Source organism: Rhinoraja longicauda, chromosome 42, assembly GCF_053455715.1.
Source record: "Rhinoraja longicauda isolate Sanriku21f chromosome 42, sRhiLon1.1, whole genome shotgun sequence".
NCBI lineage: Eukaryota > Metazoa > Chordata > Chondrichthyes > Rajiformes > Arhynchobatidae > Rhinoraja > Rhinoraja longicauda.
The window spans coordinates 7,657,375-7,684,013 of NC_135994.1; the positions used below are offsets into that span (position 1 = coordinate 7,657,375).

A 26,639-nucleotide genomic window follows, 5' to 3' on the forward strand; every position below is an offset into this window, starting at 1 on the left:
GCTATTACATCTTTAATAATCGATTCAAGCATCTTCCCCACTACTGATGTATGGCTAACTGGTCTATAATTCCCCGTTTTCTCTCTCCCTCCTTTCTTAAAAAGTGGGGTTACATTAGTTATCCTCCAGTCCACAGGAACTGATCCAGAGTCTATAGAACATTGGAAAATGATCACCAATACATCCACAATTTCTAGGGCTACCTCCTTGAGTACTCTGGGATGCAGACCATCAGGCCCTGGGGATTTATCTGCCTTCAGTCACAACAGTTTACCTAACACTATTTCCTGACTAATGTGGATTCCCTTCAGTTCCTCCCTCCCACTAGATCCTCGGTCCCTAGTATTTCTGGGAGATTGTTTGTGTCTTCCTTAGTGAAAATAGAACCAAAGTACTTGTTTAACTGTTCTGCCATTTCTTTGTGTTCCATTATAAATTCACTTGTCTCTGATTGTAAGGGACCTACATTTGTCTTTGCTAATCTTTTCCTGTTTACATATCTAAAGAAGCTTTTAGAGTCAGTTTTTATATTCCCCGCAAGCTTTCTTTCATGCTCTATTTTCCCCCTCTTAATTAACCCGCTTGTCCTCCTCTGTTGGATTCTAAATTTCTCCCAGTCCTCCGGTTTGCTGCTTCCTCTGGCCAATTTATAAGCCTCTTCCTTGGATTTAACACTATCCCTAATTTCCCTCGTTAGCCACGGTTGAGCCACCTTCCCCAATTTATTATTACGTTACACATGGATGAACAATTGTTGTTATTCATCCATGTGATCTTTAAATCTTTGCCATTGCATCTCCACCATCAACCCTTTAAGTATCATTTGCCAGTCTATCCTAGCCAATTCCTGTCTCATACCATCAAAGTCACCATTCTTTAGGTTGACGACTCTCGTCTCTGAATTAACCGTGTCACTCTCCATCTTAATGCACACACTATCCCCTGATTTGGCAATTAATTATTTTAAAATTACTGATTATTCTCTTCAAATTTCCCAGTTTCCTTCACCATCGGTGACCATAATGTTACCTATTTAGAACACACGGGCTAGACGTTCCTCACTAAACTTCTTTCTGCTCTTTTAGATGCAATTTAAAATCTACCTTCTTTAGCTATCCGAATGTCCCTTTATGTGGTTAATGTTAAATGATGTCTAATATTGCTTGCACGAGGCACATTGGGACATCTTATGATGCAGCTTAGTGGCATATTTACGCGAGTTGCTTCCTCACAGCACTAGGGACGCATGTTTAATCCTGACCTCGGGTGCTGTCTGTGTGGAGTTTGCACAATCCTCCTGTGACACCCCCTTTACTTTTACACACATACCGTGTCATGATATGATTGGCGGACCAAGAAAGAGCGCCAAATTTGCTTCTGCTTGCTACTGCTTATATACTTGTACTATGCCTATTGTAAACCACTTACTTCTGGGGAACACTTCGGACTCCTTGGGAGTCAGAGGCTGTGGACCAGAGTAAGTCCCCCAGGGTGACGAATAAACTTGTTGAAGCAAGATCGGTGTGTTGGTTCAGTATATTTACTGAGGAAAGATCGAGGGGAAAAGAATCCAGTTTAACATTGGCACTTGGAGCAAGATTTTAGTGAATGTATTTTGTTTGTCTTATGAGTAACAGGGACTGTGAATGCCTGTGAATGTTGAGAGAAAGATTCTTAATAATTAAAATGATCTATTTCCCAAAACCTTTCTCTAGTTACTTTATTCAAAGTTTGCTTGGCAACGTCTGCATGGCAATGTCTCAATTTTCAACTGAAATTGTTAAGGTGTGTCACGTCAAAACCGACATGTTTGGAAAGTTACGTCATATAAAAACAAGCAAAACAACAGAAATGTAAACTGAGTTCACCTGTACCTTGCTAAAGAGAAAAGACATTTTAACAGGTGTTGCATAGTTGAGAGTGACTTGTGACAAGCCAAGCAGTTGCACTTATGTTTGTATTTTCCCAGGTGAAGTTGTTTTTCCAGGACGTCACAGTAGAGAGTACTTTCTGCCTCCCACGTGTCTACTTGAGTCCTTGTGGACTCTAAATCAGTAGGGTTGTGGTGTGTTTCCTAACTTGCGGTGCTGTCTTTAACAGTTCCTATTTTTGCTTTTGATTGTTAATCTCAGTGTGTATTCCATTTGAGTAAACTAAACACTATTTCCATTGATGATTGGTAAAAGCTACTGGAATCATTTGTAATGACAGTAGTTCTCTACACAAGAAATTCCCTGCCTTTCAATTAAAAGAACTTTGAAAATAAAAAGTCTAAATATATTTTACCCAAGCCATGTCAGTTACCATTGCTCCCATGAGAGAGGGAAGTTTATTTTTTCTGTGCACTGATTGCCACAACTGCATTCAGTGAGCAGGAGATTGAAAGTCAGAGGATGCAGCGGAAGACTGAACGCCCAAAACTGCCTGCTGCCGGAGACTGTAAGGTATTAGGGCCAGGTGAGCTTACTTCTCAGAATGGAGCGATAGTATTGTCCTTCACAGTGATGTAGGTATGAGATGACAAGTTTAATAAGATTTGCTGACTTATTTATTTTGTGCATTCTTGGGCACAACTGAGTTTGTAAAGTGGAATAATTGGGACTAAGGAAGCAAATGGCAGCAGGATTGGATTGTGTTAGTTTATTGTCATGTACACCAGGGTGCAATGAAATTCCTAATTTGTATGAGGCTTACAGAGTAAACTACACATGGTAATAATAAATACAACGATGAGTGCAAAACAGCAGAACAGTGCAAGATTGTGGTGCAATCTGAAGTAGTAAAAAAAAACTAATGTGCAATAACGAAATAACCAAAGAGTAAAGAGTAAGAGTACGTGGCAGCACCTCCGGGAAGGGGAGGGACAAGAGGAATAAGGAACTGCTGATACTGGTTTACGGTCCAAAGAAGAGTCCTGACCCGAAACATCATGTATCTATGTCCTCCAAAGATGCTGCCTGACTTGCTGAGTTACTCCAGTGCTTTGTGGCTTTTTGAGGGAAAAGAGGAGTCTGATTGCAATGGGGAAGAAGCTGTTCTTAAGTCTTGATGTACAGGCTTTGGCAAGTTCCTGTATTTTTTCCCAGAAGGCAAAAGAGAGAAAAAGGAATGGTCAGGATGGCAGGCATCTTTGACGATACTTCAAGTCTTCCTGATGCAACACATTGTGAAGATGGACCGGATGAAAGGATGTGATGTGATGGACTGGGCTGTGTTCACCACGTTGCAGATCCAGGCAGTTAAGAGCAGAGCAGTTGCTGAGATGCATCTCATCAGAATACTTTCTATACCACATCTGTAGAAGTTAGAGTGAATCCTCATGGACATGCCAAATCTTCTCAGACATCTAAGAAAGTAAATGCACTGATCTGCTTTCTTGATGGTTGCACCAACCTGTAGGGACCAGATTAGATTTCTGACGACCGTGAAGCTGTTATTATAAGACAATAACTGCAGATGCTGGTACAAATCGAAGGTATTTATTCACAAAATGTTGGAGTAACTCAGCAGGTCAGGCAGCATCTCAGGAGAGAAGGAATGGGTGACGTTTCGGGTCGAGACCATTCTTCAGACTGATGTCAGGGGGACGGGACAAAGGAAGGATATAGGTGGAGACAGGAAGATAGAGGGAGATCTGGGAAAGGGGGAGGGGAAGAGAGGGACAGAGGAACTATCTAAAGTGGGAGAAGTCGATGTTCATACCACTGGGCTGCAAGCTGCCCAGGCGAAATATGAGGTGCTGTTCCTCCAATTTCCGGTGGGCCTCACTATGGCACTGGAGGAGGCCTATGACAGAAAGGTCAGACTGGGAATGGGAGGGGGAGTTGAAGTGCTCGGCCACCGGGAGACCGATATACACTGGATATGCAGCAAAGAATCTCACTGTGACTTGTCACATATGACAATATAGTATTCCATTCCATTTGCAGTTAACATTCATTTTTGACAAATTTCAGTTATTCCTCCTTTGGTTCAGCATCCATTTTTCTGATTTTGTGTCTATGAAGTCCCTTGAGAGACCTTTTGAATTTATCGGTGCTATATAAATGCAGGATGTTATTGAATCCTTTGAACTGATGACTTAATTCAGATAATTGTGGATTTTAAAAAATAGCTTAGTGTCAGAATTAAAACTTGAACTCTTTGATCTGTTAGTGACAAGATGCTGTTTTGTCATGGTTGATCTTGGTCATAGCCTGTAGATTTATTCACTTATATTCTCTCACACCCAGCATTTGCTGTGATCAGTTACTACATACTCAATTCCTGCTATACTTAGGGTTGTGGGGGGCCCCACATAGAAGTCTGCCATAATTTACTACATAATACAAGAGGATTAGCTTTCAAACTAAGGAATGTTGTTTGTTTAAATCCCTGAAGATTAGCATCCTATTTCCACAGTGGTCATCTGTGAGTTTATTCCGCAGTGAGTTGGCTGCCAATGGTTACGGTTAAGAAATCCAAGTTAAAACACCTTTGTGATTACATTTAAGTGAAACGATTTTAAGGTGTGTTATTTACCTATTTACATTATTTAATAATGTAATATGACTCTCCCATTCTAAGACATTTCGGTTTCTTTTGCTTTATGTACACAGATGATCTACCCAAATGATTACTTGGGTGTTAGAGAGCATTGTTAATCAAAAGCTTAATGGCGTAGAAATGCGTTTTCACCTAAACAGGTGTGCTGAACCAATGATGTGTGGGTAACCTGTATGGAATTGTGGTGGTGGAGCGGGGACATGGAATGTAATTGTAATCTACATGAAAATGTGTATGCATGTTTTAAGGCACAATACTTTGCTCACCACACTTTCATAAGAGAAACAATTTGTATTCTTCCCACCTACTGATCTATTCACGGCACTGCAATCAGGGCTTCAGCCCTGGAGTCACCTCTGCTAGTGATGAAGATGTCAGAAAGTATGCAAGTATCTGACCAGCTCTTTTACATACCATTTCCCTCAACAATTGTACTGAACGGCGGAATAGGCACGAAGGGCTGAATGGCCTACTCCTGCTCCTACTTTCTATGTTTCATAGAACCATACAGCACGGAAGCAGGCCCTTCGGCCCAACTTGTCCATTCCGACCAAGTTGCCCCATCTACACCAGTCCCACCTCCCTGCATGTGGCCGATATCCCTCTAAACCTTTTCTATCCATATATATCTCCAAATGTCTTTTAAATGTCGTTATAATGCCTGCCTCGACTACCTTGCCATTGCTATTCTTGCTATTGAGGGAGTGCAGCGTAGTAGGTTCACCAGGTTAATTCCTGGGATGGCGGGACTGACATATGATGAAAGAATGAGTCAACTGGGCTTGTATTCACTGGAATTTAGAAGGATGAGAGGGGATCTAATAGAAACATAAAAAAATCTTAAGGGATTGGACAGGCTAGATGCAGGTAAAATGTTCCCGATGTTGGGTGAGTCCAGATGGGTCACAGTTTAAGAATAAGGGGTAGGCCATTTAGGACTGAGATGAGGAAAAACTTTTTCACCCAGAGAGTTGTGAATCTGTGGAATTCTCTGCCTCAGAAGGCAGTGGAGGCCAATTCACTGGACGTTTTCAAGAGAGAGTTAGATTTAGTTTTTATAGCTAACGGAATCAAGGGATATGGGGAAAAAGCAGGAACGGGGTACCAATCATATTGAATGGCAGTGCTGGCTGGAAGGACCGAATGGCTTACTCCTGCACCTATTTTCTGTTTCTACCTCTTCTGGCAGCTCGCTCCATGTACCAACCAGCCTCTCTGTGGAAAAAGTTGGCCCCCAGGTTCTCATTAAATATTTCCCCTCTTTGTGATGTTTATTCAGTGCTATTTATTCTGTTGTGAAGATGGTAAACTGAGATCAGGTGCTGACAGACAAAGTCGTAAATATATGTGAGACAGATAGATTGCTTCAGGCTTCTTTCATGCATCTGTATAAGTCTTTGGGATTTTGCCCTCCTGAGTTATTCATTCTGTATAGGTTAGATCATCATCACTGAAGATGATGTATTTTCCATACTGTGTCCTTGATCCTTTATTTAGTCACAACAGATGGAATTAAGCCGATTCTCTCTGAAGGAATACATTAGGTCCTTTGCTGTTTATTAAAGTGCAATCCTGCATATGTACTGTTGTAGTGAATGTTTAACAGTAACAAGTCAGGCGGTAGATAGTCACCAACAAGGTAGCTAATCATGTGTAGGAAGGAACTGCAGTTGCTGGTTTCAACTGAAGATAGACAGAAAATGCTGGAGTAATTCAGCGGGACAGTCAACATCTCTAGAGAGAAGGAATAGGTGATGTTTCGGGTCGAGACCCTTCTTCAGTGGGTCTCGACCCGAAATGTCACCTATTCCTTCTCTCCAGAGGTATCGAATCATGACTTGTTCAATTTGTGAATCCAAAGCGAAAAAGTAAAACTTTAACTTTAGCTAGAAATTGTAAAGATGTAAAGAATTAGATGGCAACTAACAAACTCTCTCAACAATGTGGAACAGTCTGTGTAGCAGTAAGCAATATTATATACCAACTCTAACTTTATCCTTGAATGTACTTGGTTCTTCGAGTCCACGTACGGGGAGAAGACAGCAGCCCTGCGCAAGCCATGTAAAGAGAACACAACCTTACAAACTGCCTACCCCATCAGCCACCTCCTACCCCATCTGAGGAAGAGTCTACAGTTCCCACATTGGCTTCATTCGTCACCTCAGAAACCATAGAACTGAAGTGAAAGCAAGTCACCCTTGATAATGAAGGGACTGCTTAGGAAGAAAGATTGTACAGCAAAGCATGTAGGTGGTGGGGGTGGGTGAAGGAAGGGAGGGAAAATACTTGCCTTAAACCAAAATGTATCCTTGCGGTATATTGAATCAATGAGCATCTGAACTTTAATTTGCCTCAACCACAAGCCATGCCTACATTATGTACTATCTATATGATCTGTTGCAGTAACTTGTGAAGCCTTCTTCAGCAGGATCTCCAAATCCTGTGATTTCTACCAAGAAGGACAAGGACAGCAATGGTGTGGAGGCTCCCAAGGGTCGGGCCATTCAAAAAAAGCCATCATCTCCAAGTTCTCCTAAAGTCTATCTAGACTTGGAGATCTTTTGCTAATCCTTCAATGGTGTTGGGTCTAAATGCTGGAACTCCCTTCTGAACAGCACGTTAGGAGCAACTTCACCAGAATTTGTTGAAGATGGTACACTACCATCTTCTCAAGGGCAGTTAATGATGAGCAATTATTGCTGGCCTTGCCAGTGACACCATCTTGCGAATGGATTTCAGGATCTTATCAGCTACGGTCAACAGTTCAGGTCACTAATTCAATCAAGTGTGCCGAATAGTATTAAAAAATATACCAAAAACATGTAACGACATTTTATCCATAATTCCTGTCTCAATATGGGTATACATTTTCAAAAGATACGTTTTTTCTTGTTTACAGTTACAGGAATTACAGAAATGGAACAGATGGCAGTGAGTACTTCTGCATTTCAGCCTGAAGATGATGAATTTGATAGAAATTGCCCACGGATATGTGGAGTTTGTGGGGACAAAGCAACTGGTTTCCATTTCAATGCTATGACATGTGAAGGCTGCAAAGGCTTCTTCAGGTAAGAAACTGTGTTAAATCTGCATTCAATTTGCAAAAACACATTTTTAATTGAGTCATAGTACCATGCAAAGTGGTGCAGTAGGTTCCAGAGCCAGGGGATTGTTGACATGCATTTGCAACGATTTAGTTTTAACCTGAAAATCTCAATACTCATGAAAGTGTATGAAAGTCCCTTCGTTATCAAGGGTGACTTGCTTCATAAGTTCTAGGAGAAGAATAAGGCCATTCGGCCCATCACGGCTACTCTGCCATTCAATCATGACTGATCTATATTTCCCTCTCAACCCCATTCTCCTGCCTTCGCCCCATAACCCCTGACACCCTTACAAATCGAGAATCTATCTATCTCTGCCTTAAAAATATCCATTGACATGGCCTCCACAGCCGCCTGTGGCAATGAATTCCACAGATTCACCACTGTCTGGCTAAAGAAATTCCTTTTCATCCCCTTTCCAAAGCTTCCACTTCGGTTCTTTGATTTCTGAGGTGTGCGTTGCGATCATATAAGCAATTAATAGAAATTTTGTTTCAAAATATTTTTTCTGCTTCCTCCCAAATAAGGATTTAGTCCAACTCTCGTTTGAATGTTTCAACTGAGCCAGCATTTATTGCATCAGATCAGAGATTGTATTAAAATCAGGAGGTATCAAGCATTCAGGTTCCATCACTTGACTGCTTAATGGGACAGCAAAAGATCTCAATTTATGTCCTGAACTGGATTTTTGGTTTAATCTGATGGCTTGTTACAAACCTGCTACAATGTAGCAGGCTGGTCACACCAGATCCTAGAATTTACAATCCCTGAACGATATATATATGCCGACTGTTTAAAAATTGCTATTTTTAACAGAATTCTGTAAGGTAAGTACATTTGGCAAAACAGCAGTATTCCAGGCCTCTGGCTAATTGCCTGGTTCTTGCTGAAAAAATGCATTGTCTTCAATATAAAATATGAAGATTTATGGATATCTCTGGAAAACTCGAACTGACAATAACGTGCTTAAAATCCTGTAGCCAGAAACGCCCAACCATAAAGAAGGAAATTAATATTCTTTGCATGTTTTGGAGCAGTTAAACGTCTTCATGCAGAGAAATGTAAAAGCACAAATTTGCTATAAATTGATGTAAATCCAATCCAGTAACCCCTCGTTATAACGGACCATAGGGAGTGGAGTGGCGTAGGGAGTGGCTTGCATTATTGCCAATTGTTCGCTATAACTGAGTATGGGATTATCGTTGTATGTAGTTGAAACAAAGGACTGCAGATGATGGTTAATAATCCTCCCACAGTCCACGGCCAACGAGAAGACGCAACCAGCCACCATGGACTACCTGATGTAGAAAAGAGCAAGAACTACTTTTCAAAACAGAAATAGTTTCTCTTCCTTTTGATGTTGAATGTAACCGGTGTGGCACGTTAGTTAGTTATATATGTGTCTGAAAAAGGTTGTTTTTAGTGAGAAGATATTTTGGTGATTTTTGCTAAGACTAATACTGATTGAAGAGTTGAAATTATCTGCTTGGAATCTTGCTTGAAGAGAACATTCTTGGGGAGAAGTAAGCATGGAGTCAATGCAATCAATTTACCCACCACTCATTTTCTATTGTTTTATTTTAATTCACAAAAAATTGTGAGGTTCTGAGTTTATGTAGCTAATTTCCATGCCTGATTTTCAATTATTACTCGTGTTGAGAGATGCTGTGCATCAGAATCATCTTGCAAAAGTTATCCTGTCTTAACAAAACAGTTTTCCACATTTGTGTATTCTTCTGGAGCTGAAGTGCTCCAATGTTTTATGAATTGATTAGGTGTCAGGGTATAGTAATGTCTTTCAGTAATCTGTGTTGTTGAACAGAATTTATTACATAGTTTTGCGCATTTATAAAGACAAAAACCATGGACTACCTTCTCTCCCATCCCACAAGATGCAATTAAAAGAAAGAGGGATTTGTATAAACTGTGATGTGGAAGTTATTGGATACAAGCGTGCACGAGAGTGATCAAATGAATGAGAAACTGAGGAAGAACATTAATGCGTTCTGGAGTCAAGAGAGTCACACTGAGACAGTATGAGAACAATATTTGACAGTGATAAGGCATACTAAAGAGCGGAGTAAGGCGAGGATGAGACACAAACAGAACTGGGATATTGAAGAATCAGAGGGGTGTAAAGACACAAAAGGAAGAAAATAGCAATATCAAATATAAAAGTATGATTTAAAATAACGGCAATAAGAGGCAATATTGATTCTTGAGGATAGTCTTGGTCATACATTAGTTTCAAGCATCTGATATTCTATGAGGTCAGAGGAAAAAGTGTTTCTAAGTCCAGCTCAATGATTTGAAATGCAAGTAGGTGAGAAGATTTACTGGCTTGGATCTTTGCCAGCATTTAACGTGCTGCAGCTACTAAGGAGTAACTATTTACAGTTTGCTAATTATTGAATGAGAAATTGTGATAACATGTATCTAATCTTCTTGGAAGTTGAATGACATCCAGAAAAAAATCCCATATTGGCTGAACATATGTATGAGAACCCATTTAATATCTTTAAACCTGAGCCAAGCAGTTACTGTACACTGTGACATGTTCAAATATATACTAAGTATGATCATAACAGCAAAGGAACAGGAGCTGACCCCTTGAGGTTATTCCACAGTTCAATGAAATCAAGATTGATCTACATCCCAATTCAAGCCACCTGCCCAGGCTTGTTAACCCTGTCAGTCTGAAGGGGAGTTTCGACCCGAAATGTCACCTATTCCTTTTCTCCAGAGATGCTGTCTGACCCACAGAGTTACTCCAGCACTTTGTGTCTAACCCTTAATATACGTTTGATCTTTGACCTAGAATCCTCAAAAAATGGAACGTATCTATCCATCCACCCAATAAATTGAAAATCTGAAAAAACTCAAATAAAACATAGACTATAGATCAGTAGAGCACAGGAACAGGCTCTTCAGCCCACAATGCTTGTTGCCAATTAACATGATGCCAAGTTAAATTAATCTCCTCTGCCTGCATGTGATCCATCTCCCTCCATTCCCTATATATCCATGTACATCCAAATTTCTCTTAAATACCACTATTGTGTCTGCTTCCATCACCACCACCCCAGGCACTCACCACGGTGTAAAAAACTTGGCCCATTCATCTCCTTTAAACTTTGCCCCTCTCACCTTAAAGCTATGTCCTTTAACTTTTGACATTTCTACCTTGGAAAGAGGTTCTGACAGAACCTCCTTAACCTTCTACGTTCCTGGGAATACGAGGCCAAATTATGTGATATCTTTTCATAATTCAATCCTTGGATCTTGGTAAGATTGTGGTAAATCTCTGCCTATTTCCTTCCAAGGCCAATATATCTTGCCTAACGAGCAGCACCCAAAACCATATGAAGTACTCCAGCATGATTAAACCACCTTTTAGTATATTTGCACCACAACTCTCTCCCCATTATATTCTCATCCTGTAGATATAAAATGAGCAATTTACAATATTTTTCTTTTAACCTGACCACTTATTTTTGGTGAGTTTTGGAAATGGATGGTTAATTCTCTGTGGAAATCCACCATTCCTAGCTTTTTACTATTTAAACCAAAAAAAAACTCAGATCTATTCTTTGTTGGTACAAAATGGATGACTTCACATTTAACAGCACTAAAATCTATTTGCCAGAGTTTTGTCAAATTATACAATCAATGTCTCTTTGTAATTCCATGCTTTTACGTATGATAGTTTTCCATTTCACGATAGCACAGGAGGGCCAAACCAGCAATATATACTGTCATCTTGGAAGGGCAGAAGAGGATAAAGGAAAAATTAGTATATTTAAAAGAAGCGAGTTACTTAAAACAGATTTTGAAAGTGTGCAAGGTACGTCACTGATAGCATATTTTCCCAGGGCTTTGTACCTCTGGTTTTGCTTCTGTCTGTCCAGAATTGGAGCCTTCATTAAAATGAATTGGGCTTATTACAGAAAGCAAGTGAGTCCTCCTCATCAGCCTTATCACTGGCCCATGAGGGGAAATCTGAATTGCCATAACAACTATTATGCAGGAAATTTGACTTCCCCAATAATGAGCGGATATATTTACACAAGCACGATCGAGTATTTTGAGCCTTAATCACTTTCTTGTCTATCCTTCCCATTTAATTCAATGACTGACATGAAGGGATATTAATGCACACAGCTTAAGTTTGATGCTGTTTCTTGGAACATTATCAGTAGAGAATATCTCTCGCCATTAGCTTTTTTTTCTGTTCAGCCATTTATTTTTTCTTTATCAGACTTAAATGCGATTTATTTGCAATATACAGACATTAGCTGTTTTTCCCCTTCATCGGTTCACGGATCCTTTATTTGCTGGAAAGGTTTGTAAGACATTTGTTGTGACATTAGTGCCATTACCAGTCTCCAGACAGATAGGTGAAACCGTTTGGGATGACATGGTCTGTGGAACACTTACATCGCAAGAATCTCCCATGAATTCTCTGAAATAAATTATTTGCTCTGGAGATTGGTACACCAGAGTCGATCTGTAACCATTCCATTACGCTCTTCAGTATCATATCATTAAGCCGAGGCCACATGTGTCTGGATGATGTACTGCACTGAAGAGTCTGACTAAATTATATATTCAACGCTCCAGACGGGCTTGAATCCTCAGCCTTCTGAATCCAGGGCATAAATTCTACTGCTGAGTTAAAGCTCTTGGAAATGCTCTATGTTGAAGAGAGAGAAAAGAAAGGAAGATTAATCCAGGACCTATTGTCAAGCAGTTATTTATCTTGTGGTTTAAAATGAGATTGATATAGCCTAGCCTAGCTTTCCACATCATCATTTGTTACTGTACTCGAACCTACTTTATTTAAATTGAATTGAATACATTTTATTAGCCAAGTATGTATACGTACAAGGAATTTGCCTTGGTGCTTTGCTCACAAGTAACAACACGACATACAGTAAACAATTAAGAATAAAACATAAAACATTAAAACATTAAGAATAAAACATTATAGTTTAAACATGTGAAGTATGAAATAAAATAGCAGAGTAAAAGGAGGCTACAGACTTTTGGTTGTTGAGTAGAGCAACTGCTCGTGGGGAAAAAAATCTGTTTTTATGTCTGGTTGTGGCGGCTTTGACAGTCTGGAGTTGCCTTCCAGAGAGAAGTGCTTCAAAGAGTTTGTGGCCAGGGTGAGAAGGGTCAGAGATGATCTTACCCTCTCGCTTCCTGGCCCTTGCAGTGTACAGTTTGTCAATGGGGGGGAAGATTGCAGCCAACAACCTTCTCGGCTGATCGAACAATCCGTTGCAGTCTCCGGATGTCGTGCTTGGTGGCTGAGCCAAACCAGACCATGATGGAGAAGGTGAGGACGGGCTCAATGATAGCAGTATAGAATTGGACCATCATTGCCTGTGGCAGATTCTGTTTTCTCAGTTGCTGCAGGAAATACATCCTCTGTTGGGCCTTTTTGACTGTGGAGTCGATGGTGGCCCCCCATTTAAGGTCCCTGGAGATGATGGTTCCAAGGAACTTAAATGACTCGTATAAGAAAATAACTGCAGATGCTGGTACAAATCGATTTATTCACAAAATGCTGGAGTAACTCAGCAGGTCAGGCAGCATCTCGGGAGAGAAGGAATGGGTGACGTTTCGGGTCGAGACCCTTCTTCAGACAGCCTGAAGAAGGGTCTCGACCCGAAACATCACCCATTCCTTCTCTCCCAAGATGCTGCCTAACCTGCTGAGTTACTCCAGCATTTTGTGAATAAATCAACTTAAATGACTCTACAGATGTGACTGTGGTGTTGTTGATGGTGAGTGAGGGGAGGGGAGGGGGAGCTCTCCTAAAGTCTACAATCAATTCCACTGTCTTAAGAGCCTGCGATGGCACCAGGACGCCAGCTGTGTCACTTCCCCTCTGTAGGCAGATTCCTCCCCATCCTGGATCAGTCCAATCAGGGTTGTGTCATCCGCAAACTTGAGAAGCTTGACAGAGGAGTCTGTGGAGGTGCAGTCGTTGGTGTAGAGAGAGTAAAGGAGAGGGGAGAGTACACAGCCTTGCGGTACTCCTATGCTGAGGGTCTGCGGGTCCGAGATGTGCTTTCCCAGCCTCACATGCTGCTTCCTGTCCGTCAGGAAGTTGGTGATCCACTGACAGAGGGGTTCAGGCACAGTCAGCTGGGGGAGTTTGGAGTGTAGTCGCTCTGGCACAATGGTGTTGAATGCAGAGCTAAAATCCACATGTAACAGGTGAAATCAAACTGATCATGAGAGGAGTATCTGTAGGATATGTGTGTTGATGCACCGTTTTATTTCTCTGACGGGAAACGGGAAGCCAGTTGTGGATGTCCGTCAAATGCATAAATAGCAGTTGTATTTCTTGCTAGCTCTATTCCCTGTAGTAACTGTGTCTTGACTAATTGTGAAGAAATTTGAGTGGTAGACATCTTATGAAATTCTTCCAGCCTTTATTTGAGTAAAGGAGTTGAACAATATGATGTTGCATTCTTTGTGTTCTTCCACAAATATCAGAATTAGACTTTTGAATTTGTGGAAAACAACTGGACATTGTTAACAGTGAGATATGTTAATTCCCTGGGATAGAATGTTCCTAGGAATTCAAATCTGCCATGAGTTTAAATCATCACCAGCTGTTGATGTCCACTGTTAATCTATGACACTTTTTTATTTTTTTCTTGACAAATCGCACAACTAATAAAACGGTTTGCTGTCCCCAGCTGTTTGTCTTAGGACTCCAAATTTTTAGGTCCCACTCTGACTGTTACACTGCACGTGTTTTGCACTGTTGGGGCTAAAATGAAATAAAAATGCTTAGAAATTCCACTGCACCCAATTAGGGCCATAACACGGGCATTGCAGCAGGGTATGAAGAATCATTTTGATCCTGGATTCCCCCATGTAAATTTCATTTCAGACAGAAGAAAGGTCTCGACCCGAAAAGTCACCTATTCCTTTCCACCAGAGATGTTCCCTGACCCTCTGTGGTACTTCAGCATTTTGTGTCTATCTTCAGTGTAAACCAGCATCTGCAGTTCTTTCCTACACATAGTTGTGGTCGGGATTGGGGAAAAGGCCGTCTCAAAAAGGCAGCCAGCATCATCAGAGACCCACACCACCCTGGCCACATTCTCATTTCACTCCTGTCATCGGGAGGCTGAAAACTGTAACGCCCAGGTTCAGGGACAGCTTCTTCCCAACAACCATCAGGCCATTGAACACTATGAACTCCAGCTAAACTCCGAACTGCTTTGGTAGTACTAGGGACTTTGGGTTTTGTTTTGTTTTTGCACTATATTGATCTTTGTTATTTATTGAACTTTTTTGTTTGTTTATTATATTGTCTATTGATGAATGTGTTTACAAACCTGTTGCGATGCTGCTGCAAGTAAGAATTTCATTCTTCCGTTTCGCTACTTATGACAATAAAACAGTCAACAATGTAGAGAATAAATTTGAGGAAGATTTATATGGTGGGTTGGGGCCTGGGATCAGAAATGGGGAGGTATGGATTGAATGCAAGGAGTGTCAGAGAATTTGGGCCAAGGTTCAGGTCCACAGACGAGTGCATGAGGAGTTGGATGGGGAGAGGTGGCGATGCAGTTTGGAGAGCTGAACAAGGGTCAAAGCTGAGGGTTCAGGGGATTTGAGCAGCTTATTGGGGCTTTCGGGATCAGGACCTGTGGGCTTGGCAGCATTGCTAGGTCAGGCAGTTGCAATGATTAGAGGGGCCTCAGAAGGAGCCAGGAGTTTTAGGGAGATGGTGGATGACGGATCAGTGCAATGTAAGGGGCGTGTTGGGTGGGAGAGGAGGGATGCTGATCCAGCACTTTGGTGTGAAGATTTGGCGATCCCGTCCTGTTCTCCTGTACAATGATCAGTGATTGTCCATTCTGGGACAATATAGTTTAAGTTACCTGTAATCTGACAAATGAAGCTTTTCTTATCAACCTCTGCATAACCAAGACAGAAATTGTGTCCGGGATACAAGGGTGACATGTGCCCTCCAAATATGGGTATTATTGCATTTCACTCTTGGAAGAAAATGATATTTGGTTGCATATGCCAAAATAAAAGTGTTGTGCAATAGTTTTTCCGGACAAATATTCTTGAACTCTTTCATTCGAGTTACCATAATAGCACAAAAACATTTCTTCCAGCTTTGTGCTTTTTAATAATGGCCCTCCAGGTCCTTGTTGAAATAGCTCTTCTCAAGGTAAGCGAGGCTATCTAATGTTAACAGATCTGGTGGTGTAGCATTGACTGTAATCAATTCCTGTCAATCATTCACTGTTCACCAGAGGTCATTGGATATCACCCTTGGAGAGGAACCCTGCTTGGTTTTTTTTCACTTCTCCTTTTCCATTATTGCGTGCTGTCGCCCCCTTGATACCTCAGTTAAGACTGGAAAATCTGTGACAGGTTGCTGTTGTTTTCTATCCTGACGTTGCACAGCATATAAACTTATTCAACATCAATGCTTCCTTTCTTTTCCATGGTTGTAAAATTGTTGGCACTGTTCTTAGAAAGGAAATTAGGGTGAACTGTGCATGTGCTTTGTAATCGCATACATATAGTCTTCATTGTTAAATTTGTTTTTGTTTTTATTTTCTCCCTACCCTCTTGCAGGAGAAGCATGAAGAAAAAGGCCAATTTTACCTGTCCTTTTAATGGCAATTGTTCAATTACAAAGGATAATAGAAGGCATTGCCAAGCATGTAGACTCAAGCGTTGCCAAGATATTGGCATGATGAAAGAATGTAAGTAATTACACTTCAAACAAGAAGTTTTCAATGAAATTGGGAAACACAATTTCTGCTAATCAGCTGCACATGATATTGCTCATGGAATTGTGGTAACGATGAAGACCTAAATAGCCCATGTTGCTGCCATTCTGAACAAAATTTCCTACGGGCCTAGATGTCCAGGAAACCTAGCTCTAGAGATGAGTTTATTAACTTCCATTGCATTGGTTAATCACATCAAGAATATGGCAGTTATTTTTTTGTTGTTGTACTGTTTAAAAAAAAATTCACACCAGTCAGCAGGTTTTATAAGTGTATCTTTTGTATCTAGAATGTAGAAGGAAAACCTTGTCTCTGTTGTGACAAAACTGCCCAGCTGAGCACTGGCAATTACACTACTTTCAGTAATATATTTATTAGCTTTAATATCATTGTGTACTGCACGTCATTCTTTTCAATACAATCGATATTACTTTACATACTACGAATTACAGACATAAGCCAATTTTACAGTTGTGCACATCAGTTACATCTTTGACTGCCAATTGAAAATGCTGTCCAATTGCTGTGTTTATTCAGCCTCCACATGCTCCCTTAAGAAAATCAGCAATTACGAAGAGTAATTTTGTTTTGTGTATTGTGGTATACACTTGTATCTTGCAATATGCCTTTTGCTATTGAGCACCGTTGGCTTCCACAAAAAATATCTTTGAGAAAAATGTTTAACCTTCAGTAATCATATGATGTGAGAGGAAGAAAGTTAAGGGCCTGTCCCACTTAGGCGATTCGTAGCAGATCGCCAAAATTTTTTAGGCAGATCGCCAAAATTTTCTTTTACCCTACGACAATGACCACGACAATGCCAAGTCAGGTTGATACAAGTTACTTTTTCTGTGAAACTAGCACCTGGCTAAGAGATTACACCGCCTTCGGAAACATCGCGAAATTCCCACGCTTACCTGACCGTCAAACTGTCGCCTCCAATCTACCCGTCAAATGTCCTGATGGTAAATAAATTGGTTAAACAAAACTATCTTCTGGTATCTTCAAATGCCTTTTCTTAATTTAATATTACATGCTTCTAAATGCATCTGCAACAACATAGCAAACCTGGGGACAGCATGCGACAGCGCCCGCAATAAGCTACGATACCTGGCAACAAGCCAGCTGTCGCCGAGAAACTTCCATCTGGAATTTTTTTCCGCGACGCGCCGAGATCCGCTACGATTCATTGAAGACTCCTCACGATCACGCCCGCGACACCCCGGCGAACGTTCGGCGACAGCCTAGTCGCCGACAGTCGTCTTAAAATCGCCTAAATGGGACAGGCCCTTAAGGCATTGAAAGATACAGCATGGAAACAGGTCCTTCAGCGCGCCAAGTCCATGCCGACCATTGATCACTGTTCATCTTAGTTCTATGCATCCACTTCTTACTCACTAGGAATAATTTACACCAGCCAGCTAACCTACAAACCCGCACATCTGGGATGTGGAAAGAAACCGGAGCACCCGGAAGAAACCCACGCGGTCACAGAGAGAACGTGCAAACTCCACACAGACAGCACCTGAGGTCAGAATTGAACCTGGGTTTCTGGCAATGTGAGCCAGCAACTCTACCCGCTGCGCCACTGTGCTACCCAACAAAGACTTTCTATCAATCCATAGTCACATGTAGAGCCTTTGCTTATTTCCCATTAGTACAAATTTGAATGATCTGGTATTTGTGAAAGACAAGGAATGAGGTCCTGTGTGTAAGGGTGGGTGGTGGAATGGGGGTGGAGGGTGGGGAGCACTGCAGGAGATCTGCCACAACCACCATTCTAGGGGCTGGCAAAAGGTCAATATAGTTGTCTCGGCCACGAGTGAAATGCCTATTCTGGCGCAATGGCAGGAGAAATTTCATAATCTTACACAATACATCCAGGTGAACTTTAGATCAACGGAAATACTGCTGCTTTCTGATACTTATGCAGATAGAAAGATGTGCACATGGACACAATTAATTACACTAATTGTGACTCTATCCATGCTACCCAATACACCCTAGCCTCTCCTACACTACCCTAGCTCCACCATTGATATAGAAAACATATTCAACATCATCAGCTCCCCCCCACACAGTGGTTAAGCCTCCGAAGGAATGCCAGTGAAGAGTGTACTCAATATCACTCTTTATGGCAGATACACAATCTGGTATGTTCACAACCAATATCTCATTGTGACCACTACATCATCTTTGATGTGATCATCAGGAGATGCCACCATTACAATCTGTGCTGCTTCGTCACCATATCCCAGAAAATAGCGCTGAGCCCTGTGGAACCCCAATACAGTTTTTCATCACTAAAACTTGCATTGTCCATTATGCTTTCCTTTCTGCCACCGCCTTTAACTTTCCACTTTCCTTTGGATCTGTTGGGTTTTTACTTTTCTGATCAAGCTGCCTTGTAGGACTTTGCCAAAGATGTTGCTAAAATTCATGTGGACTACATCAAATGCATCACCTTTATTGATCCTCGTTGTTGCTTCCTCAAAATGTTCAGTCAGTCTGACGTGGCCTTCATTAAACATATCCACATTGACTATCTTTATGAATGAGGATTAATAACACCGATCATGAGACTAGTCATCATCACTGGAGATATTTATCCTGTTGTCCTGGAATACCTCCTCAGAACTTTGGTGTTTAACATTTTAATATTGGTACTGTTTGTCTGCTGTTGAATCTTGTTCCACTGCATAGTTTGAAACTGAGTTAAACAATAATCTGTCTGGTAAATGGGAGGAAAACTTCATCATCACAGGGTTCAAAGAAAACTGCACCTTTATAGCAATGGTAAAACATATCTATCTATCTATCTATCTTCTATCTATCTATCTATATTATTATACTATTAAAACTCAGATCTTGTATATGAATAAATATATATATCCCTATATCTATATCTGTGATTTCGGCTGATTTTGGCAAACCGTAGCGCCACGATTTTTGCACCGCCTTAATCACCACGCGGAACGCTGCTGGAAAATGATATTTTTATTTAATTTGGTCGCATATTTTTTAAGTTACAGAGGTTTTAAAGCGCTGCCCCCCCCCTGATTTATTGAAGGTTTTCAGGGGGGCGCTGTGGTGCGGCTGTGCTCAGTACGCATGCGCGGCATCTCCTCACTTGTATATATATTTCACTGATTTCAGCTGATTACGGCAAAACGGTAAACCGTAGCGCCACAATTTTTGCACCGCCTAATCACACCGCTGGACGTTTGCCGAAAATGATATTTTTATTTAATTCGGTCGTATATATTTTAAGTTACAGAGGTTTAAAAGTCAAGACTTTTTTTCTCTCAGTTATTTCGGCTGATTTTGGCAAAAACGGTGAACCGTAGTGCCACGATTTTTGCACCGCCTTAATCACCACGCTGAACGCTGCTGGAAAATGATATTTTTATTTCATTCGGTCGTGTATTTTTTAAGTTACAGAGGTTTTAGTAAAAATAAAAAAAATCTGCCGTTTTTTCAATGGCCTTCAGCGTGTGACGTCAAAATGCCCATGTGACAAGAGCTCGCGCAACCCCCCTCCTACTGATTTATTCAAGGCTTTCAGCGTGGTGCGTCTGTGCGTATGGGCTCCCCTCTCCTCTCTCCCCTTGCTTCTCTCCTCTCTCCCACACCCGGGAGACCCTCTCCCCGCTATCCCCGCCCCCCCCCCGGACCTTTCACTGATGCGCTCCCCCCCCCCCCCCCCCCCCCCCCCCCCCCCCCGGGGGAGAGAGAATGGTGGCGGGGTCTGAGAATGGGGACTGGGGAGGGGGACAACAGGGGTCGTCCGGAGGGGGCTTGGTGGTGGGGGAAATAGGGGTACTGGGAAAAGAGGAGGTCGTGGGGAAAGGGGGGGTGTGGGGAGAGTAAGATTGGGGTTGGGGAGGAGAGAATGGGGGGGTGTGGGAATGGGCAACTCTTCGCTAGTATACTACTAAAACTCATATCTTGTGGGTATATATATGAATTAATGTATGAATATATATGTATGTTTCTAACAGTGATTTCGGCTGATTTCGGCAAAACGGTGAACCGTAGCGCCACAATTTGTGCACCGCCTTAATCACCACACTGAACGCTGCTGGAAAATGATATTTTCATTTAATTTGGTCGTGCATTTGTTAAGTTACAGAGGTTTTAATGTTAAAACTTTTTTTTTCTAAGCCTTTTATTGAAGGCCTTCAGCGTGTGACGTCACAATGCCCCTGTGAGATGAGCTCGCGCTGCCCCCCCTCCTACTGATTTATTGAATGTTTTCAGCATGGCACTGCTGTGCGTCTGTGCGCATGCGCGGCCTCTCCTCACTCACACCAACGACATGGACGCCGTTAGTGGAGCCGCCCGCCCGCCCGCGATCACCGGCTCACCTCTCCTCTCTCCCCTTGCTTCTCTCCTGTCTCCCACACCCGGGAGACCCTCACCCCGCTATCACCCGGACCCAGCGCGCCGCCGCACTATCCGTCGCGTCCCCCCTCCCGCACGGGCCCAGCACCGTTACCGCACACAGGCCGCAGCGCAGCGGGCAGCTCCCCCCCCCCGCGCGGAACATTAACTAATGCCCCCCCCCCGGACCTTTACTTTAATGCGCTCCCCCCGTGCACCGCCGCCCGTCCCCGCATCTGACATTACTCAGGTCGGGCAGAGCTGACCGCCGGGAGATGTAGTCTCAGTCGCCTCTCCCGCTCGGGGGCTGGGGGGGGGGGGATGCGGCACCCGCCCGACTGACGACATTGCCTGTCAATGAGGGGTGACGAGGGCTCTACTGCTGTCCCCCCCCTCCCCTCCCCCCTCCCTCCTCCCCCTCCCTCCCTCAACCCCCCTCCCTCACCCCCCCCCTCCCTCACCCCCCCCTTCCTTCCCCCCCTTCCTCCTCCCGCTCCCTCCCCCCCTCCCTCACATCCCTCCCACCTCCGCCGCACGCCTCGAGTAGTCCGACCTCCGCTGCCCGACTTGAGCAGTCCTGAGCTCCCTCCTCCTCTCTGCACGCTCGGTAAGTGCCTTTCGCCGCCAAAGTCTCCACGGAGGGGAGTGGACGTGGGGGCGAGTGGGTGGAGGGAAGGGTGGGGGTGGGAGGGGGGTGAGATTGGCGGAGAAGGGGGTGGTGGTGGGCGGAAGAGAGTGGGGGTGGGGAGAGGGGGCAGTGTGGGTCTGGGAAGAGTGGGGAGGAGGGGACAGTGAGTGAAAGGGGGAGGAGAGAGGGGTGTGGGGCAAGGGGGGGGGTGGTGGTGGGGGGAAGGGTGACAGTGGGGGTGGGGAAGAGGGGAGCGTGGGGGTGGGAGGGGACAGTGAGAATGGGGGTGGGGCGAGTGGAGAGGGTGAGCCCACCCCTTCCTCTCCGCCCCCCCCCTCCATCTCCTCTCCCCCACCTCCCCCCACTGAGATTGATTTTTATTTTTTTTAACAGACGATTTATTTTAAAGAAAAAAGCAATTTCCCCAGGTCGCAATGGAAACCCTACGAGGACGGGCCCAACGGGCCCCACTTGGCCTAGTTTGTTATAAAGTTTAACGATTAACAGACTGTTTACCATTCTTTCTTTTCTTCACTCGCCCCTCCCCTGTAGAAAGCCGGTAGTAAATAAATGCTCTGCTTCCTTTTTAACCCTAATTTATTTTAAAAATCCCTTCTAGGTTCTTCCCAATCAAGAAGAATGGTCTCTACTAATGTTGCAGTAGATTCAGATGCAGACTTTTCTAACATCCAGCATGCAATGCTAGAGACTGCTCAATCCATTGAGCCATGTCCCGCTCAGTGGAGAAAAAAGCCCAACAGGGTTGAGCTATTGAATCTGTGACCGAGCTATTATAATGCAAAGCAACAGATTATATAACATTATATAACATTATATAACACTCTCTATTTCTTTTACATTTATTGTGAGGTGTAATTATGATACAGAATGAGGCTATACAGCCCATCAGGTCTATGACGGCTCCCAGCAGAGCAATCCCATCAGTCCCACTCCCTTTCTTATTTTCCCTGTGGCCCCACAATTTATTCTCTCAAGTATTTCTTTTGCCACCCACGACTTATAGCAGCCATTTTACTTACCACCGAGTCAGTGAGTCATGTAGTTATGACTGTGGTTAGGAAAGAAGAAGGCCTTTCCACCAACCTCCTTCATGTCTATCAAGCCCATCCCATTTGCCTGCATTTGGTTCCAATCCTCCAAACCTTTATTACCCATAAGCCTGCCCAAAAGTCTTTTAAACATTGTAAGTGTGTCTGCCTTTACCACCACCTCCGGCAGGGCATTCCACACACCCACCACCATCTGTGTGAAAAATGTGGCTCTCAGGCCACCCTTAAATGTTTCCTCGCTCACCTGAAATCTATGGTGCTAGGCTGCTATACTCTGGGAAAAAGACAGTGACCATCCACCTTATAGAGTCATATGTTCATAGAGCTATACAGCATGAAAACAGGCCCTTTGGCCCAACAAGGACTAGAAGATTCCCTAGAAGGTCAAAGAATGGAAGCTTGTTGCCTCAAACATGAAATGGACAGGCAGAATGGAGTCTCAGTCTCAAATGCAATATTCCCTAAAGCAAAGTTGAGGATAACTGACTCCACAAATAAATAGGAATTAGAGGTCAAAAAGTTAGAGAGTGGAAGGGCTATATGAATGAAACTGAACTATAGCACCAAGTTTCCACAAATCACCTTGCAAAAAACAAAAACATCTTGTAAAATGTTTACATATTTTTTGATTGTGTGCTATAGATTGTTAGAATTGTTGGGGCGGCATGGTGGCTCAGTGGTAGAGTTGCTGCTTCACAGCGCCAGACACCCGGGTTTGATCCTGACTACAGGTACTGTCAGTGCAAAGTTTGTCCATTCTCCCTGTGACCACATGGGTTTTCTCCTGGTGCCCAAGTTTGTAGGTTAATTGGGCTCTGTAAATTGCCTCCAGTGTGTAGGATGCAAAAGTGGGATGACATAGAACTAGTGTAGGTGTAATCGATGGTCCGATGGTCGGCATGGACTCGGTGGGCTGAAGGGCCGTTGCCATGCTGAATCTCTAAACTAAACTAAACTTGTTGGATGAGGAAATAACAGAAGGTGCTAAAGTTACATTTTATATTACAAATGTCATGAGAAATGTATTTAGTTGGTTTGTGGCAGTAGTTGGCACAGAAACGCTTGTTCCAGAAAAGAATACGAGCAATTAATTGTGGGTGATTACATGCTTGGCAGCTTTCCCAAACTATCTAACAATTAGATGTGGTTGATATGAGTGGTTTATAACATTCAAAATTTCCTTTGCTTGACATGTGATTGACATTTCTTGAGATGCAATGCCACAGGTGCACACTGGCAGCAGAGTAAATTATATAGATAGATGCAGCTGAATATAGCACTGGTAGTTGCATGTCAAATTTTAGCTGAGGCACGAAACCCAACGATTAATTTGAAAGGCCCAAAACTTCATTTCAGTAGCTGAGTCTACGAAAGCAACTTCAGACAGAAAATTTTAAACTGCAAACTCCCAACCAAAACAAAAATTCTGATGTGAGATCAAATAACTAATAAAAAAAGTTCTCTTCTATGTACAAATTCCTGTCAGAAGGCAACTGATGTGCAGCCTTACTGTTTATTGTCTAGCACCTGTTGATTTTATCTTTCAGCTATAACTTCTATGAAGAGACTTTGATTATTTGCCAAATTTAATTATGGGAATACCGTGGACTAGGCTAATATGTACAGGAGTTGTTATGAGGGTTGGTTGCAGGGAAGAAAAAAAAAATCGGGACTATCATCAAGGTTCAGAAGTAGTTCAGTCGGGGATGCAATAGCTGCCTGCAGGTGTTGGGTTGGCTTGTATTGGGAGTTTGATGGATTGGTGAATCAGGAAATCAGTAGATAGGTACTTGGAGCAGTGGGTGTACAGCGAGGTTCACAAACTTTGGGGTGGGGGTGTGAAGGCTCTGTATGGGTTGAACGAAGGCCATAAGCTAGGAGTCAGTTATTATGGTTGTAGCGGTAGGGGGGAACGGCTGGGCAGAGAGCCTGAGGAGTAGGCAGGAAATATCTCAAAGGGGACCCCGTGTCCACTCAAGCTTGCTCAGCGAGGTCCTCTTTCAGTTATGCGGAAGCAAGCTTCACACCTGCAGGAGGCTCACTGGCTGAAAATTACAGTATCGGCACCCAAATGCACACCTCTGAGCAATGGATACACTGCTCAGGTCTAGGGTCCTGAGTGAATCAGCGCATCAGGTACACAAAGGACCAGGAATGAAAACCATGAATTTTATGTAACTTACAAAATGTCTCCAAACTCTAATAGGATTTCATTGTTAGAAATTTTATTGCGTAATGCATTAAAACATGGCACTACGCAATCAAATTATGAGAACAAAATCTGTCAACATAAAATAGTAAATTAAATTTACATACAAAAGTATTGTTAATAAAAGAGGGCTTAACCTCAAACCATTAACATGGAAGTTGTCTTGAGATTTGTTCAGAGAAGGAGAACTCACATGACACATTCATTTGACTGGCATTCTCACTATAACTAAAGAGTTACGTGTCACATCTGTGAACATTTCTCCTTCGATAAGTGCCACTAAAACAGTGTAACAGTAGATCATATTGGTGATCTGCTTCATCTCAAAACTAATCCTGTTCAGATCTTAAGCTTATTCACATCAGACCAGGGTTGGCTGGTAATTAATATTTCACTTGGAGCAGAGAAAGCTGTAAAGTGCTGGCCAGGTATTTTTCCTATCACCACTGTTTCCTGAAGGGTAAATACAATTTTTGATAAGGATTTGCACAAAACAACTCAGTGGGTGAGAATTTGAGCTTCTGTACTCCTTTGCCCACAATGTTTCCATCCATTAAAGCAAATTAAGAAAAAATGTAGTTGGCAAACTCAAAAGCATGACCATGGCCTTTAATTCTGGAAAAGTACAATCTTAGAAGCCATTTTTAACAATCAATGAAATCCATAAACATAGATTATCTTTAACATTACAAGAACCAGTTTTTAAAAATCTTCTTAGATATTTGCACGCATCAGTAAAAAAATACTGTGCTATTGAAATAACTGGAAATGTTATTTATAGACAGTTTATACAAATCTTCAAGAAACATGATAAAATACGACTGCAGGTGTAAAAGTACCTCAATGATACACAGTTACCAAATCCACCATATTTTTAAATAAAAGCCAAAGACAACTCGCAAAGAAACAAAGGTGAAAAATAATTGGAAAGAAGTTTGAGTGGTCACTTCAGAAATGTTATTTAATTTATTCCTGAGAGATATACGAACAATGCTTTCTTATCGATTGTAAGTAACTAAACAATGTGGTGTTATAAATTACTATCTCTGCAGGAACGATGAGGCAGCAGCTGTTCAATTTTTATTGTCCATCTGTTTACTGTCTGGTTTGTATGCCAAGAAATGAGTAAAACAGCACGAGTGCTTCACAGTATTACTTCGCCACGCATCTTCAAATCAGTACATCACTCCAAATACAAATAATTATGCTGCCCTGGTGCAGTATGTAGTTGCAAGATATCAACCCACATATTGTTTACGTATTTTTGTGTTTAAAGTTACCTCAGAAAGTGTTAGAATTAATGTTCTCACTTATTTTAACAATGCAAACAAACTCTAGTTATTTTATTTTAAGAAAGATACCCTGGAGGTTTCATTCTCTGCAGAGGGACCATTTCTGGAATTTATAAACATGTGGCACATCTTTGAGCTTTATATTATTTTCTTTGGGGGAACTGTGAAATTTAGAGTGACGGTTGAAAGCATGCAACTTATAATTATTTTCTGGTAAATTTGGGGCTTTTTTTAAATAACTTTTCTTGCAAAATTTAGTTCGAGCAGCCAACCTTCCCTAGTGGGAAACTCAAGAACGTGCTTGAAGAATTTCAAAAAATATTTGAAGGCATTCCATTCATTTGTCCATTTTATCAACAGCTAGTTCTGGCTGCCCAATTTTAATTTGGATTTCTGCTGTGGTATTAAGATGCAATCTTTTAGGTAGGCATTCTGGACTTTTGGTTTCAGGATTACGTTTTGGATCTGCATTGGCCAGAAATACATGAATGTATACGGAACATGCTTTAATTGTCTCTGAGTTAAGCAACACAAATGGACAATCTTCAAGTTGTGGCACAGAAGTGACTGGCATAACTAGATAATGATAAATACATTTGAGCTCACTATTTCTGCTGAGAGATTG

At 42.2% G+C, this 26,639-nt stretch overlaps 1 protein-coding gene across 1 annotated transcript in view; it reads left to right on the plus strand.

Moving 5' to 3' along the window:
* LOC144611910 (vitamin D3 receptor B-like) overlaps positions 1–26,639 on the plus strand; it is a 172,145-nt gene that overhangs the window by 92,415 nt on the left and 53,091 nt on the right. The window contains exons 3-4 of the mRNA XM_078431231.1: positions 7,445–7,613; positions 16,275–16,405. Coding sequence (XP_078287357.1) covers positions 7,462–7,613; positions 16,275–16,405 — 283 coding nt within the window. The 5' untranslated portion in view covers positions 7,445–7,461. The remainder of the gene's footprint in view (positions 1–7,444; positions 7,614–16,274; positions 16,406–26,639) is intronic.